The sequence below is a fragment of the Magnolia sinica genome, chromosome 5 (assembly GCF_029962835.1).
Source record: "Magnolia sinica isolate HGM2019 chromosome 5, MsV1, whole genome shotgun sequence".
Classification (NCBI taxonomy): Eukaryota; Viridiplantae; Streptophyta; class Magnoliopsida; order Magnoliales; family Magnoliaceae; genus Magnolia; species Magnolia sinica.
Window position 1 is genome coordinate 6,634,825 of NC_080577.1, and position 17,924 is coordinate 6,652,748.

Genomic DNA, 17,924 nt, shown 5'->3' on the forward strand with positions numbered 1-17,924 from the left:
GACACCTACGATTGGAACCTTCTTGGGCCAGAGAAATTTTAGATCAGGCTGATAGTTGGTTTTTCCTTTTATCCTGATGGGACTCATTTTATTATTGACCGTTTGGATGGCATATAAACATCATGGTGGGCCCCAACAGAGACTTTGGTTAGACGGGCTCTTTGTAGAAAATTCGCGTCGGTGGCGAACGTCGAGAATGCATGTGGTCTTCCTAATATGGAAACGCAGGGAGAGAGAGAGAGAGAGAGAGAGAGAGAGAGAAAGAAGAAAGTATCATCATCAATAAAGAGAAAAACCATATGACAACAATGAAACAAAATCACAAAGAACACAAATGTACGTGGGCATGCCAAACAACCCACGAAATGACTTTATACCATGAAAATAACAAGAATGCCATCCATCAATCCTCACCAAACAGTCCCCATGATCATCATCAACCCAACCCCAACCACAGCACTCCACCTTACATTCATCTCCCTAGAACCAGCATTGGGTGTCGAATCCGCCGATGCCGATGGCCCACCAGACGATGTAGATGATACCGGTGGGGACCGATTGGCAGACGGGGACGAAGGTGGTGGGGCCTTTGCTGTCACATTGGGCTTAGGCCCAAAGATATCCAAAGGTAGCAACACCTTATCCAGCTGGTACACTGCCAATGGGAAATCCGACCGGATTGCATTATTGATCTGGGTCTCGACAATGCCACTCGACACGTTCACCTGGTTGGCTGAGCTAGAGAAATTCAGGTTGTAGAGTCCGCCGTCGCTGCCTGACGCCTGTGTTCGGACGGGGTTGCTTACCGTCTCGAACATTGCCAACGTGTAGAACTTAGGTAGCACATGGTACAGTAACAGTTCAACCTGTTGTTGTGTGGTTAAGCCGTTGAGCGTGCCGGCCTTGAGGTTGTTGAAGGCGTTGTCGGTGGGGGCGAGGAGTGTGAGCCCTTGATCTGAGTTGTTGACTTGGTTAACGATCTGAATGCCGACTTGGGTGGACCCCAGTAGGCGAAGGAGGGTGGTGTATTGGCCAGCTTTCACTAGGGTGGCAGTGAGGTTGAGTGGGCCAGGGGCTGGGGCTGGAGCGGAAGGAGATTGAGCTTGGACATGTGAGGTGGTGAGGAGGAGAGCTAGGGATAGGGCTAGGAGGAGCATGGTGAAGGGAGATGGAGTGGCCATGGAGTTTATGATCTGTGGTGGAGGATTGTTGGTGAGGGAGAATGGGGTTTTATGGGATAAGGTGGGAGAGCTGGGGATATGTTGGAATGAGCTGGCTTTGGAGGTGAATCGCGACATGCCCACGGGCATTATTAGTAACTCAATTCATGGGTTGACGGTAAGATTAGGTTGACAAAGTAGGCCGGGTTTTGTTAAGAATTACGATGTTGCCATCCCCGGGTCTAGCGTCATTGGCGCAGTTAAAAATCGAGTCTAGGCCGCGGGTTGGTCCACCCGGTCAAAATCTGGTTAGATCTCTGCTTGTTGAGTGATGCTTGAGTGCTCTCTCTGTAAGTGACAGTGCTATTAGCTGTACTGGTTCACTTGGACAGTCCAATTGATTAATCTGAACTGTTCATTAAGTCCATAAGACATTTCATGCATGAAATTGCACAAAAAATTGCATTACTGAGATGATCGAATCCCTTGTTAATTTAGCCTTATTTTCTATAGCATTCTTTTTGTGAGTATGATGGGATGGTTATGATTGCCTAACAAAAGCCTTCCTTTAGAATCATAAGCAATGCCCAAATTGTTGATTTGACCTATTTATTTTTTCTGTAGATGATCACAATAAAAGCCTTTGATCAAAAGGTTAGTATTTTTTGGATTAATGTGTTTTCATGGTAATCCTGGAAATCGGCGTGGACCTGAGGAACAATTTAGATCAATTGATTGTACTAAGTGTACGGATGCAATGGATTGAGATTTCACGAGCCACACATGTAAGAAAGTTTGTTCACACCACATGCATGTGTCAAGAGGCACCGAATCTGGACGATCTAGTCCATCAATTGGGTGGTCCCAACTCCCAACCATGTCTATGGCCTTTGTTTTTTAAAATAAATAAATAAATAAATAAATAACTCAAACCTAACTTGAAAGTGAGGTCCAAGGACCCGATGGGCACCCACTCCGGATTGGATCCATTCCGGATAGGGGTCCTCATAAAGACATGACAAGAACCCGATTGGCCAGGGTGCTTTAAGGGCCCAACGCGAACCCAACCCTCTAACAGTCCTACATTGGGTTTCTAATTTGGAACCCCTCCATTTGATAAGATGGGCCCATATTTAATGATCCGAACCGTCCACTTGGTTGATCTATGATCTGAGATCTGAGCTGATTGTACGATCCTGATCGTTGCATTAATAGACGGATAGATGGTTGAAAGTGACTGAACACATTAAAGTAGTCAAACGATCTCGAACGTTCAGCTGGCGGACATAATTTTGTTTCGTTCCCTATATCTTGTAGTACGGTTGGAAAGACAAGTGTCTCTTAAATTGAGGCCCATCAAAGAGATGTCCCATTAACTGGACGATCCAGATCAAGGGATACATGCGTGGATGGTGTGTGTAAGATAGTATGATTCACATGGGAATCATTCCAATCTATTATTGATTGTTACTAGTACAGAAATCGTTAACAGTAGGGGTGTTGAGGGTTGATATGATCCGTCCCTTGCGATTATGATTTTGAAAAGCAATTACAAGTCATAACCCACATATCATATTTATTTAGCCATCCTAATCTTACGTATAAGACATTATTATTATTATTATTATTATTTGTACAATTTGAGCCGTTGGCTATTTTTCATTTTAACCGTTCATTAGATGACATCAACTTAAATATAGTGTTTGGTCAATGATCCATCTAAAGTAGACCATCAATTTGAACGGTTCAATTTTGCTAACATGTGCATTCAAACTTACACAATCGTAAAATCACAACGTGGTTAGCTTCCGTTGCTATTGAAGATAATTAATGATTGACCTAATGAAATGACACTTTTGCCCTAAGAGAATTTTTTTTTTTTTTTGGGTGAGATCCTACGAGCTTGGTATGCGGCAACAACATGGCCATGGCCTAGACCATCAAATGATGCACTGTATTCATGACATTTGATCTAAACCATTTAAATTGTGGATCAAAAGGGACCAAATAATGTGAATAACTTTTTCGTATTGGTATTGGGATCAAATGTTATTTCTTGTAGTTTGTGGTTGACAATTTTCTTTAAACGGTCAACTTCAACAGAAATTAGTTGCAGGGTACTTGTATCCTTATATGAAAAAGGGCTGATATGCCTAAAAGTCTTTAAAAAACAATAATAATAATAATAATAACATTACAGCCGGTGCAACGAGAGCATTGAGAATAAGGACATTTCGGTCATTTGATGGGAAGGTAGACCCGCTTGGGCAGTAATGATGGCCGCGGGGCATGTGCATCATGGCTGGCATGTTGTCATCACATGGCATGAGGAGCCGGACATGCATATTCTATAATCATTTTAAAGCTAGCGTAGGATCGGATATCATGTCATTTCCAGATACGGTAATATTTTCGGGTCGTATACGGAAAGTTGTGTAATTTCCAGATACGGTAATATTTTCGGGTCGGATATCATGTCATTTTCATTAGGAGAGTGAGAGACATGCGATTGATTTGATTAGGTTCTTAACAGTACTAAATCTTCCATCAACAAAATCACATTACACGTGCCTTGGCACGTGTTAGGTACATCTGTAACGGTAACCGTGTTAATAAAATGGATGGCTCAGTCATCAGGTTGGTTTTACTGTACACAAGCAACCGACGGTTTTGAATGAACTTGACAACGATACGCATTCAATTCCAATCTGTGGTCCTCGTGATGAGTGGATCGTGCTGATTTTTATGATTGTTTTACGGTCATGCTTTGAGATTCCTTTGGCACTGCTCAGATGTCCCACACGTTTGCTAGTTCTGCACGTGTGCTACATGCAAAAGTGCATGTACGGATGGAAATATTCCTCGCGCTATAGTAACTTTTCATTTGCCAACGAAGTTTGATTATATTATTGAGAAATTATCGAAGTTCGTAAAGTCTATAATTAGTAAAGATATTTGGAAGTCCTGCACAGCTCGACACGCTGACCTGGCACGTGTGCAGGAAATCTAAGTTGCGCATAAAGTGGACTTAACCATGGAGATTATCTGGCACAAATTTAAATCCGGTACGCTCATTTGGTGGGCCACCAGGTAAGGAAAACAATGGACGGTTCAAAAGTAAATTTAGTCAGTACTTGATGACTGGAAATGCCTGATACTTCTGCCGGGTCATATTATGCTTGTGGCGCACCTTATGCACGGCTCAGATGTCCCACACAAGTGGTCTTGGCACATGTGCCGCGAATGATTTTGATACAATGCATCGCCAAGCATTAGTGCCTTTTATGCTGAGACTTACCCGTTGGGTGTGGGACCATGTTTCAATGACCTGAACCGTTGATATGATAGAGTTGGGTGTGGGACCACGTTTCAATGATCTGAACCATTGATATGATAGCGGTGGGAAGCCAAAACTTCTTCAAAACTTGAAGATCTTATCGATGGCCTACAAACAGTTAGAAGAGACGGTTCATATTTAAGGAAAAAAGAGTTAAATGATAAAGTGTCAAAATATAATTATTGAGGTTTTTTATTATTTTTTTAATCGCCATCCACAGTGAGGCTTATGATATGTTTGGATCGTTGATACATGACCCCTGATCAAACGGCTAGAGTCACGACAAAAAAAATTAAAAAAAAACACATCCGGACACAGGTGCCACGCTGGACAGGGCCCAACCTGACCACTATCACTCAGGTAAACTCCATTTCATAATACACGGTTGTCGCAGAGCCATCAATGGTTTTTTTTTTTTTTTTTTTTTTTTTGGAGTGTTTTGATATTCATTATTCATGCCATCTCACTCACAGGTAATTCATGGGACGCCTATTGCCTGTGTCCCGCCACAGCTGTTAGCCCAAAGAACATGGCCCCACCATGATGTTTGTAAGAAATCCAGCCGGGACATCCGTTTTTCTGGTTAATTTTAGGAGAAGAGTCCAAAAATAAGTCAGATCCAAAGCTCAAGTGGTCCACACGAGAGGAAAAAGTGGGGAGGGAAATGTCTATCGTTGAAAGCTTTCAAAGGTCCACTGTGATGTTTATATGCCATCCAAACCATTCTTATGGTCATTCCCCACTGTTTTTTGTTGTGTGGCTTACTTTAGTTTCTAATCTGCCTAATTTTTTAAGTCATGTCCTAAAATAAACTGAAAAAACGGATGAGGTGGATTTCTTGCAAACATTACATTGAGCCCCACGTTGCTTCTGCCCACGTGAACTTCGTGTGGGCCCGACCTAACCTGGCCGCAACACCTTTTACGCAGCGCCCAGAACCCATGGTTTTAGGAGCAGCTTTTTACATTATTCTCATTGGTGTTCTCCATCAGATCTTTTCCAAAGGAGTATATTCTGTACTTATGGATCAAATAATAGTTCTAACCTAAAGGACGGAATGGATTTATTTATAAAACATGGTAACCCAGCTTCGATGTTGTAGACCATTCCGGTCCTTCTTGGTCCCTGAAATTTCACACGTCATCGACCAGAAAATATCAATGGGCCAGGCTTGGGATTGGCTTCTGTTCATATTTTTAACTGTTTTGGCCCAGCCTGATGGGCTGTCCCTATTCAAAAATTTGATTTGACAGGTCGAGCCTGGCCCATTAACAGCCCGCTCTAAATAGTGCATGCGCACATTTATGAATGACCCATGAGAAAAACATGTGGGGGTGCTTGAAAACAGAAAATGATACATTAGTACACAGGGTACGAGTAGAAGGCGTAAGAGGGCACAGGAAGATCAATGGTGGCAAACTTGGCGACGTGGGCGCAAGTGCACGGAAGATTAATGGTGGCAAACTTGATGACGTGGCCACAAGTGCCATAGTGGCACATGGAACACGTGTATTACTCGATTCATGAGAGACATACACATGTGGGGTGCTTGAAATGGAGGGTGTCACATGTCACACATGTAGAATATTGGCACATTTTACAATATTAGCATTAGGAGTGGGAATGGGCCAGGTTAGGCCCATGCCAGGCCAGATGCTTAAAACCAATGCCAACAACAAATTTTAGCTGGGTCTAGGCCTGGCCCAAAATTTGATAAAACTCTATCTCTTGCTTGTGTGTACGTGTAAGAATGGTTGGACATAAGAATAATATATATACGTGTGTGTGTGTTGGGCAGGTTTGGACCCTCGACCCACAGAGCAAGCTACTGGGCCAGCCCAGCTTAAGGCTGGGTCAGCTCATTGGGTTGGGCGGGCAACCCGGTCCGTTGCCACCGTTAATTAGCATATTTGGCAAGCAAGAATCCTTTCCACTTGCAAGATGGCATTTTTTTAGAGGGAGCTGAGAAAATAAATAAGTTCATTGTCAGGAATTTTTTCATCAAAACTACACAAAACCGTGGAATGGTTAGGTTAAAAAATGCTACAAACTAAATGTCTGGGATTATGCAATCAAGAAGACTTTATATTTTTATCAGCTAGCAAATTGAATCAACATGTTGCGAAAAAACACCTGCACAAGATTAACGCAAACAATGCAATCTAACAAAAGAAAATGGCTAAATTAATATTCAAAAGATAAAGGAAAGAAATAAAAATAATAGACAAGAGACACACAAATTTACATGATTTGAAAATATATTTAATTTGTAGGACGGTAATTAAAAACTTTCTTCTTTATTAAAAGAAAAAACAAAAGTACAAGAATTATCTTTCTTACTCTTCCCCTTCCTTTGTATAAGAAACTTTCATCTAGTGCAATGGGCTGACATTGGAGCCCACCACAATCTCAGTCGAAATTGCTTCCCATTTATCAGTTTTGCTGGCTGAGGTTGGCATATAAGATTTCAAAAAATAAAAAAGATTCAAAACTCCAGCGTGCTGCATGGTTGAAGTGGTGGGGATGAAAATCCTAGCATTTAAACCTTTCTGAAGCCCATGAAGACGTTTATATGCCATCCAAACTGTTAATAAGGTTACTTTGAAATGAAAACCCAAACATTAGCCTAATTCAAAACTTCTGTGGCTCCATGATAGGGCTGTCAACGCCCCGGCGTGGGATTGACATCGGCACATGCACTGCTCAACTCATGAGAGATACATGTTTGGGATGTTTGGAATGGACGGTGGCACATATCACACACATAGAATGAATATTAGCATGTTTTACCATATTAATTAGCCTTAGGAGTGGGATGGGCCACACCAGGCCCGACACCTAAAACCAAGGCCCAAGCTCAAAAATTGGTTAGGGCTATAGGCCATGCCCAAAAAATAATAAAACCATGTTTCTCGCTTGTATTATCTTGGCCTATCACTTGATCAAGTGGGCACACATGGACAAAGTAATAGATATTTTAGAGGAACAAATCAACAATATACCTTCAAAATAGATGAGTTACATAAAATGCTTGGATTAACATATATTTGTGTGTGTGTGTGTGTGTGTGTGTGTGTGTGTGTGTGTGTGTTAGACAAGTTTCAGCCTCCAACTCACAGTACAAGCTATTGAGTCCAAACCCAACCTAAGGTTGGGTTAGCTCCTTAGGCTCGGGCAGGTTACCCATTCCATCGCAACCATTAATTAATTAGCAAAAGTCACGTACAGGAATCATTTCCACTTTCAAGATGCCATTTTTTCAAGGGAGCTGAGAAAATAAATAAGCCAATTTTCAGGAATAGTTTTTATGAGACCACACAAAACCATGACATAGTTTGGTCAAAAAATGTTATAATCAGATTGCTAGGATCATCCAATAAGAAAAACTTAAAATTTTTATTGTCCACTATACTAAATCAACATATTATCAAATAAAACCTACACATGATCTTTACAAGTGATATCACAAAAGAAAAGGGCACCAATATCCACAAAAGATAAAGGTAATAAACAAAAATACTAAATAAGAGACATCAAGATTTACATGGTTCGACAATATACCTATTTCATGCAAGACAACAACATATAACTTTCTTCTTCAATAAAACAAAAGAAAACAAAAGTATAAGAATTATTTCTCTCTAATTCTTATGTTGTATAAGAAACTTTTTCCTAGAATTTCATAAGATTTTGTCCCTTTCTACCAATGTCCCATTAATATAAACCACATGATAAGAGAGTGCAAGGGGCAAATCCTAGAGGAGCTAAGCTTCATAAATAACTATACATATGTATAGGCGTATGTATGAGAGAGAGAGAGAGAGTGTGTGTGTGTGTGTGTGTGTGTGTGTGACAGAAGGACGTCTCCTAATAGGAGACGCCAAAACCTCCATATAAAGCACCATCTCAAAATTCTCCTACTTGAAAATTAGTTTATTTAATAGTAATAACAGTTACTGAAACATCACCAATCACTAGGTAACAACATGACTAAGAGAAGTCTTGCACCAAACAAACTTTTTTTTGTAATAGGCTTCATCAATATATTCGCAATGAGATCTAACCATCTTCTGTCATATCGCAAATAAGGTAATACTGAATACAATGTACTTGGTCTGAGCATGAAATATCAAATTCATGCTATGTATAACGTGCTCTAATTGTCACAATGAATCATCACTACCTTTTGCTTTAACTTTAATTGATCTTCTAACAACCCTTTCAACAAAATACCTTTCTTATATGTGTGTGTAACTGGCATGTACTCTTCTTCCATACCAGACAAGGCCACCATTGACTGCAATCTTGATATCCAACTAATCGCACTACTGGGTAAAGAAAAAACATACCTAGTAGTAGATCTTCTTTTATTATGATCCCCTGCATAATTTTCTTATACGAGCCCAACTCTAATTTTTTTTCTCCAATACAACTAATAATCACCTATGAATTACCCTTCAAGTAATAAAGTAACCACTTCATAATAATCTAATGATCTCTATCCAAAATTTTCATGTATATACTCACTATTCTCCTTACTTGTGCAATGCTTTGTTTGGTTCACACTGAGGCAAACATAAGGCTCCCTACCACTAATAAATATGATACTTAAGATATATCTACATTTTTCGTTTCAATGCTACGACATGGATCTAAAGATATCTTGTAATTAACAGGGAATTGCGTACTGACTGGGTTAGAATTTTGCATGTATATATAATCGTGCAAAACTCTCCTAACATAAATCTTCTAAGTTATTCAGATTTCTCTATTATTCATGTCTCTAAGTATGGTAATCACAAGGATTTTATTAATAGCACATAAATCCTTCGTATCGAATTCTCAAGCTAAAAGAGTTTTAATATTGCAATAATATCTTTACTAATACCTGCAACTAGCATGTTATCCACATATAATAATAAGATAATGAAGCCACTATTGCTATGATCACGAACATAGGCACAATGATTTATTTTGAATCTCTGAAATCCTAAGCTCATAATGAAGGAATCAAACAACTTGTACCAATTACCTACTTTAAGTCGTAAAGCAATCTATTCAACTAATGAATGAAATTCTTCTTATCTTCTTCAATAAACCTTTTGGGTTGGGTCATATAAATTTTTTATTAAAATTTTTATATAAAAAGTAGTTTTTACATCCAAGTGCAATAACTTCAAGTCAAGCATCATTGGCATATCTAACAAAGTAAGAATATTATTTAATTGGATAACTAAAGATAAAATTTCATTAAAGTTAATATCTAATTTCTAAGTATATCCTTCCTGTACTCGGGTTTCGTATCCTTTAACATTCTTCTTAGTATCTTCTTCAGCTTGTAAATTTATCTGCAACCAATAACCGTCCACCCTTAAAAATCTTTTGAATCCGATGCTTAATCATACGAATCAAATTTAGAATCATCCTAATTTGCTTTCCTAAGTTTACAATTTTTATATGTAGCCATTCTTTTCGTAATTCTAACAATTTACTTTTTGTGCCTTTTCAACTTGAATTTTTTCTGATCTCTCCCACCCGTACCTTTCTCAGTGGATTTTCCTCTAACCATTATAGTGCCACCAATAGATCCCCCATATACAGGACTATAAAAGACAAATGGAATAAACATAAACCATGGATAAAAGGCACAAAGATTTATATGTTTCGATAATATACCTATTTCACAAGGAAACAATATGGAACTTTCTTACACACAAGATAGAGGATCGAGACTTCATCAATGCATTAGAACCCTATAACTCACTGTACTTACTTATCCCTATTTGTTTGGAGTTAAATAAAAGCCAACCATTTTGTTTGGATCCTTTTCACTCTCCTAAAAGATATGTGAAGAAAATTTTAAATTTTAAAAAAGAAGATTGATTTTATCGTCCTATTATCATAATCACGAACATAGGCATAATGATTTGCCTCACGTAAATGAAATTTTAAACTCATAATTAAGGAATTAAATTGCTTGCACCAATTCTTGCTTTAAATTGTAAAGCAATCTATTCAACCAACAAATGAGATTTTTCTTATTTTCTTCAATAAAGCCTTCGAATTGAGTCATATAAATTTTTTTCATTGAGATTCTTGTGCAGAAAGTAATTTTTTATATTCAATTACTCTAGCTTCAAGTCGAGCATCGCTCTCATATTTGACAAAGAACAAATATTACTTAATTGGATAACTAGAAATAAAATTTTATTAAAGTTAATATCTGATTCTGAGCATACTATTTTACGACTAATCATGCTTTGTATCTTTTAACATTTTCGTTAACATCTTTCTTTAGCTTGTAAACTTATTTGCATCTAGCAGTCTTCCACCCGTAAATCTATTTTAAATCCAATACTTGATTATACGAATCATATTTAAAAATTTTCATATTTATTTTCCTGAGTTTACAATTTTTGCACGTGGTGCTTTTTCTATAATTTTAACACTTTCCTTTTTATGCCCTTTCAATTTAGATCTTGTCACTGGTACCTTTCTCAGTAGATTTTCTTATAAATATCATAGCGTCGTTAGAAAATCCCCCATATGTAGAACTCTTAAGCACTGTGGACACGATTGACTCCATATTGAGATCTAAACCATGTTTATATTCATAATGCAATTATTAATCCATGGATTTGGCATTAAACGAACGAAAGTGTGACATTTTCTTCATCATCAATTTTCACATCAACCACCACCAATATATTATTCAAGATATTAAATCCATTTAAGTATTCCTTTAAAAATAAAAATAAAAAATCATCCATTCTTCTTTAAGTTGTACAACTACCGTTAGAAAAAAAAAACTTGTTTAACATCGATTTCCCATTATACAAGCTTCATAATTTGTCCTACAAACATTTTACGATTGTTTAATCCTATATATAGAATAAAACCAAATTATGTAGTGCAAGAAGAAGCTATGTTATAGCTTTTTTCTTTAAATACTTCATCTTTCATCTCTAGAAGTCTTCTTCTATTTTTCTTCTACTGTAATTGTGCAGCATTCTTTCATCAACATCACATTCATCTTTAGTTTCCACAACACATAATTGTATCCATCAAATTTTATCACCTCTAATATGATAGAACTTAATCCGGCTATCTAAAATATATTTGTGACAAACACCAACACCAATCCTGTGCTAAAAGACTTTTCAACATTTGGCTTTGATACCAATTGTTGCAGAAAAACACTTGTACACAATCAATTGATATAAGTAATGTAAAATCACAAGAGAAAATAGTCAAACCAATACCAAAAAAATAAACAAAATAAATAAAAAGCATAAAGATTTATATAATTTGGCATTATGCATATTCCATGGGATAACAATATAAATCTTTCTTACATGCAAGAGAGAAATAATGATTTCTTAAAAAAAAAAAAACAAACTTCAAAGCCTCTGTGTAAGGCACTGCCTTAACACAACAAATCATGGTATCTAGTTTGGTATGAGAGGATAAGACTTCATTGACACATCAGAACCTTACAATTCACTATATGAAAAAACAGTGTCATACTTGCGTGAAGTAAAAGCCAACAGTTTTGTTGGTCTTTTTCACTCTCCCAAAAGACATGTAAATAAAATTTTAAATTTTAAAGAGGGACATTAGGTTGTCGTCCCACCTTTAATGAAACTTATATATTTTACTAGCATCATTATCATCCAATGAATGGACAACTATATGTACTCAAAATTTACCATCGTACATGTTTTCTACAAACAAGACTTGTCTATATTCATCCACCCATTCTTTTATAAGACATCTATTTGATAAAAGATAGCTATTTGATACCATGGTTGGTTATGATGCTTGATAAGTAGGCACATGGCATATGTTGACTCAGATCAAAATAACTAAATTGCGGGCACCAATATTTTTAAGTTATAGTCTAAAACTTAGATTAGTTGAAATTTTCTAACATTTAATCCATTGATACTTGTTTATCATCCAATAAATGTCCACCAATCTGATAGTAAGTAATTAAAAATGCTCAATTTTTTGGGTCAAGATACATCTAAATTGGTACACAATTTCGATGATTTAATTTGAATTTCTTACATTGCATGTGTGCAATTTTTAAGTACTTTTTAAGTCCCTGCGTATCTTCCAACGCATTCTGCCAAGTATCAAATTATTATTATTTTTCTTTGGCCAACAAATCTTCATAATCTCCCTAGAGGATTTGATCGTACCATGCTATGAGTTGCACCAATCTTGGACGCTCCCAAGTACAACATGTGCCATGTGATGTCAACCTCATCTGGATAGTTCAACTACTGGGTCCCAAACCAGAGATGTCGTAAGCTAATTTGCCCCTCAATTCAGATATCCTGATTGATGGGTCACTTCTCAAACCTATGGAAACGAGATGTTTAACTAGATCACACCACACACACACTATAAGAAAATTGGCCCAAAAATCCACTGGTAAAGGTTTTACTGGCAGTCAGGGACCTTTACCGGCGGTTGTGTTGGACGCCCCTAAATCGTAAGTTTTTGTTGCACTACTAGAAAAATGGTCAAATGCTACGGATAAAATCCGTAGCTAGTGATATATGGCTACGGTTATAGTCCATAGCTAAAGATTTCTAAATTTTCTCGATGGCATCGACAAAACCTGTTGTTGAAAGATTTGAGACATCAACAACAATCTCAACCATGTCTTCAATCTTCATTCCTTATAACTTTTTGTCCACAACTCTAATTCTGACATGCATCATAATTCCACAATTGCTTTTTGTGCATCTTTCGTCTTCCTTTTACGTCTTTACCAAACGCAGAGAAGTTGCACAGAACTTGAACTTCTCTGAGAGAACTACCTTAGTGAGCATGTTCACTAGATTCACACTGGTGTGAATCTTCTCTAGAATCACACTTCCTTCGTCAAGTATCTATCAGATAAAATGGTGACGAACATCAATACGTTTAGTACATAAGTGATAAACGAAATTTTTAGCCAAATCGATTGCACTTTCGCTGTCACGATTAACCTACATGGCCTCCTGTTGAAGCTTCAACTGATTTATCATCCCTCTCAACCAAACATATTTCTTGAATGTCTTCGTCACTACCATATACTCTACTTTAGTTGTGGAAAGATATACCACAGACTAAACTTCAACATCCAACCAATCACTCCACCCACTAGCATAAACGAGTAACCGGAAGTCAACCTTATATTGTCCACATTGTCCGCGTAATCAGAATCCACATAACCTACTAACTTGGCCCCTGATTTCTCAAGAGATAAAACTTAGTCCTACGTACCTTGAATGTATCGAAGTTGCTATTTCACTACTTCCCAGTATTACTTTCCAAGGTTAGACATGTATCTGTTAACAACACCCATCACATGTGAAATATCCGATCTAATATAGACCATGGCATATATCACGCTGTCAATCGTGCTCGAGTAAGGCACACGAGACATATTATGCTTTTGTTCATCTCTTTTGGGACATTATTACAAAGAAAGCTTAAAGTGAGTGGCGTGGGGAACGCTAATCGGCTCTGCCCTATCCATCCCATATTTAACCAATACCTTCTCAAGGTATTCCTTCTAAGATAACTAGCTAAAACATGCTTCTTTTTATGTCTCTGTGTATATCAATGCCAAAACCCTACTTGCCGCCCCCGGATCTTTCATCTCGAATGTCCCAGATAACTGAGTCTTCAGTAAGTCGATCTTACATATGCTATGACTGACAATCAACATACAAGACCAAGATAATAAATTTTTCATCACTTAGTGTCTTGTAATAGACATAATAATCATATTCACTCTTGGTAAATTCTTGACTCACCATAAAAGAATCAAACTTTTGGTACTACTGCCTAGGTAATTGTTTCAGGTCGTACAACAACATCTTTAACCTGCAAACCTTGTTCTTTGCCCCGTTTATTATCTGCTCTTTCAATTCCCCATGCTGGAAGGCAGTTTTCACATCCATCTTCTCCAACTTGAGATCATATTGGGCAACCAGGACCAATACAAATATGATAAATACTTGTTTCACCACAAGTGTGAATATCTCAGTGAAGTTAACACCTTCTCTCTGAGCATATTCCTTCACTACTAATCTTGTCTTATACTTATCATGGTTTTTTTTTTAAGATCCACTTGCACTCGATCGTTTTACAGTAAACGGGAAGGTCCATCACCTCTCACGTCTCATTATTGTACAAGGAGTCAATCTCATCAACCATCACAGTTTTTTACTTTTTAACATCTTTCTCATCAAAAGCCTCCTGAAGAGTAAACGGATCACCCTTATCTGTAATGAGGGCATATGCGACATTAGGTCATCCATGTATTTCACCGGTAACCTAGGATCCCGCATCAAATTGCTTGTCGCTGGTGGCTACTCCACCTGCTCATGTACCTCTGTCTATGTCTCTATAACGACCTGAGTATCATTTGTGTCCATCATGAACATCTACAACCAAAATTTTCAATTCCTCATGCTCGTCCTTACATAACAAGGATCTCTCGTCGAATTTGATGTCACCATTAGGGATGATTTTCCATATGACCTGGTCATATAGCCTATACCCTTTTACACCACTACTATAACCGATAAAAAATATAATTCTTTGCTCTTTTGTCTAGCTTATCTCTCTCAATTAACGGTACATGAGAGTAAGCATCGCAACCAAATACTCGTAGTCCCAAGTAATCTACCTTCTAACCACTCCACAATTCCTCTGAAATTTTACAATCAATGGCCGTAGAATGAGACTGATTTACCAACTAACAAGTCGTGTTAACAGCCTCAGTCCACAGGTCTTCACTCAACCCAACATTACTGATTATGCATCAGGTCCTCTCCAAAAGAGTCTGATTCATTCTCTTAGCCACACTATTCTATCTGATGTGTAGCAAATTGTGTTTTGCATCACAATTCCTTCGTCTTTGCAATATTGATTGAATTCTCCATAAGTGAAATTTTCATCGTTATATGTCCTTAGTACTTTCACTTTTCAATTTGTTTGTTTTTCATAATTGTCTTCTACTACTTAAAGTTTGTGAAAATATTAGATTTATTTTTCAAAAATAAACACATACCTTCTCAAATTAGTCGTCAATGAACGTGACGAACCATGATGACCCTCCACCAAAAACTACAGATGATGGCCCCTATACATCAAAATACACGTAGTTAAGAATACCCTTAATTACATACATGTTTACCATATTTATTAAATAACTTAAATTGTTTACCATACATACAATACCCGTATATACTCAAATCAAAACTTTTAAAAACTGAAATTAAATAACGGTCAGAAAGTACCTTCATGCCCCACTCGCTCATGTGGCATAGATGTGCATGCCACATATATGTAGATGTGGAATCTGTTGCAGACGCTACGGCTCCACCCGATGAAGTGTTCCCGATTAACTTGTAAAGGTTCACGTTACTCTGTGCCTTCATGATTACGAGTGCTCCCTTTGAAACTTTAGGGACATAATCAAAACCGGTGAATCTGCACCCAAGCGCCTCGAGTGTTCCAAGAGATATCAAGCTCTTCCTCATATTAGGAATACGTCTCACCTTGGTCAAGGTACGCTTCATGCCATCAAACATCTTAATGTGCACCTATCTAACACCCACTACACTACAGGCATTATCATTGCCCATAATACTTGGCACTATCGCACTCTCTATAACTGGTTAACCAACTCCAATGAGGACTCATGTGATATGATGTCCCAGTATCCATAATCCACTTGTCCCTTCAATCATTGTATAAGTGTCCAACTGACAACACATCATAACCACTTGTACATTCAACTAACTCGACAATGTTAGTCTCCCCGAAAGAAGCCTCTAAATTCTTTTTTCTTAGCCTCAGGATTTTTGCAAACATTCTTTATGCGCCCATACATCCTACAATTCCAGCATTTCAACTTACATTTGCCATTGTCCTTGGATTTGAACCTTGATCGAAAAGACCCATTATTCCGTTCAAAATTTCGTCGCCTCATAACCAATGCATCAGTGGTGCTCATTGAATACCCACATTAAAAACTTCCCTGGGCCCGCCATAATGTTTATTTGCCATCTAACCTATTGATAACGTCACACAGGCCTGGACAAAGAGAAAGACAAATATCAGCTAGTTTCCAAAACTTTTATGGACCCTAAGAAGTTTTTAATGGTAAGCATTCAATCTCTACTCTACTATGTGGTCCACTTGGATATATAACAAATACATCAAGGTCATGTACAGGAAAATGTACACTCACTGACATGTTAGCCGGGTAACACCTAATCCGCTCCCCTGCAAGGAGATGAGGCCAATGAGGTGTTGAAAGCCCAAGGCCATATATGGAACCATGTGCTTAACTTCATTACTTCCTTGTCCCTCAAGTGTGTCGTTCAACTAGGCATACCAGACATCGTTCACAGCTATGGCCGTCCCATGACTCTCTCCCAGCTGGTGGACGCACTTTCGATCGCTCCTGCTAGAGCGGCTCATGTGGGCCGTATCATGCGTTTGTTGGTCCACTCGGGCTTCTTTGCCTTACAAAAAATCAACGGTGATCAAGGAGGAGATGAAGAAGGATATGTGCTGGCACCACCTTCTAGGCTCCTGTTGAAGGACACTGCGACATGCATGTCGCCGTTTTTGCTGGTGGTGCTAGATCCAGTTGTAGTAATGCCGTGGCATTTCTTGAGCACTTGGCTCGTAGGGGATGATCCAACAACAGCCTTCAAGACCGCACACGGTATGGACATGTGGGACCACATGGCGCAGAGCCCTAGGCATCATAACTTATTTAATGATGCCATGGCTAGCGATGCTCAGGTAGCCATGAGCATAGTTGTTAAAGAGTGCGGTCTGGTCTTCCAAGGGTTGCGATCATTGGTCGATGTCGGAGGCTGCACAGGAACTGCCACCAGAGCTATCGCCAATGCGTTCCCACACGTGAAGTGCACCGTGTTTGATCTCCCACACGTGATTGCGAGCATGCCAAAGAGTAAGAACGTAGATATGGTTGGAGGGGATATGTTTGAGCCCATTCCTTGTGCGGATGCAGTTTTCCTCAAGGTATACTTGTTTTACTTGCAGTTTACTATTCCGAAGTAGAATTTTCCACTACAGCTAGCGATCAATCTGAATAAGTGTGTCATCTACTGACGACCGTTAGTAGTTGGGACCGCTACCTCATATGTTGGTGGACCTTATATCTAACTATTTTCAGTTGGTGGGCCCTATCAGAATGAGATTCCTAGATTTAGAAACACCTATTAGAGTCTCCTATTCGTCCAAACAAATAGATAGTTTAAATTATAAATATGACCCGAGTAATTTTTACAAGTGATCCTGGGTGTCCAGTTTATAATTAGGGTTTGATCGAATGCTTAGTATTGTTGGATTGGTGTGATTTTTACATGTGGCCCATGAAA

General features: G+C 38.3%; 2 protein-coding genes across 2 annotated transcripts; one reads left to right on the plus strand and one right to left on the minus strand.

Annotated features, from left to right (window-relative positions):
• Positions 1-262: 262 nt before the first annotated feature.
• On the minus strand, positions 263-1,260 carry LOC131245279 (fasciclin-like arabinogalactan protein 13). Its single transcript, XM_058244619.1, has one exon. The coding sequence runs from the start codon at positions 1,179-1,181 to the stop codon at positions 411-413; it is 771 nt and encodes a 256-aa protein (XP_058100602.1). The 5' UTR covers positions 1,182-1,260; the 3' UTR covers positions 263-410.
• Positions 1,261-16,935: 15,675 nt separating this feature from the next.
• LOC131246907 (probable O-methyltransferase 3) lies at positions 16,936-17,604 on the plus strand. Its single transcript, XM_058247373.1, has one exon. The coding sequence runs from the start codon at positions 16,936-16,938 to the stop codon at positions 17,602-17,604; it is 669 nt and encodes a 222-aa protein (XP_058103356.1).
• The last annotated feature ends 320 nt before the right edge of the window (positions 17,605-17,924 follow it).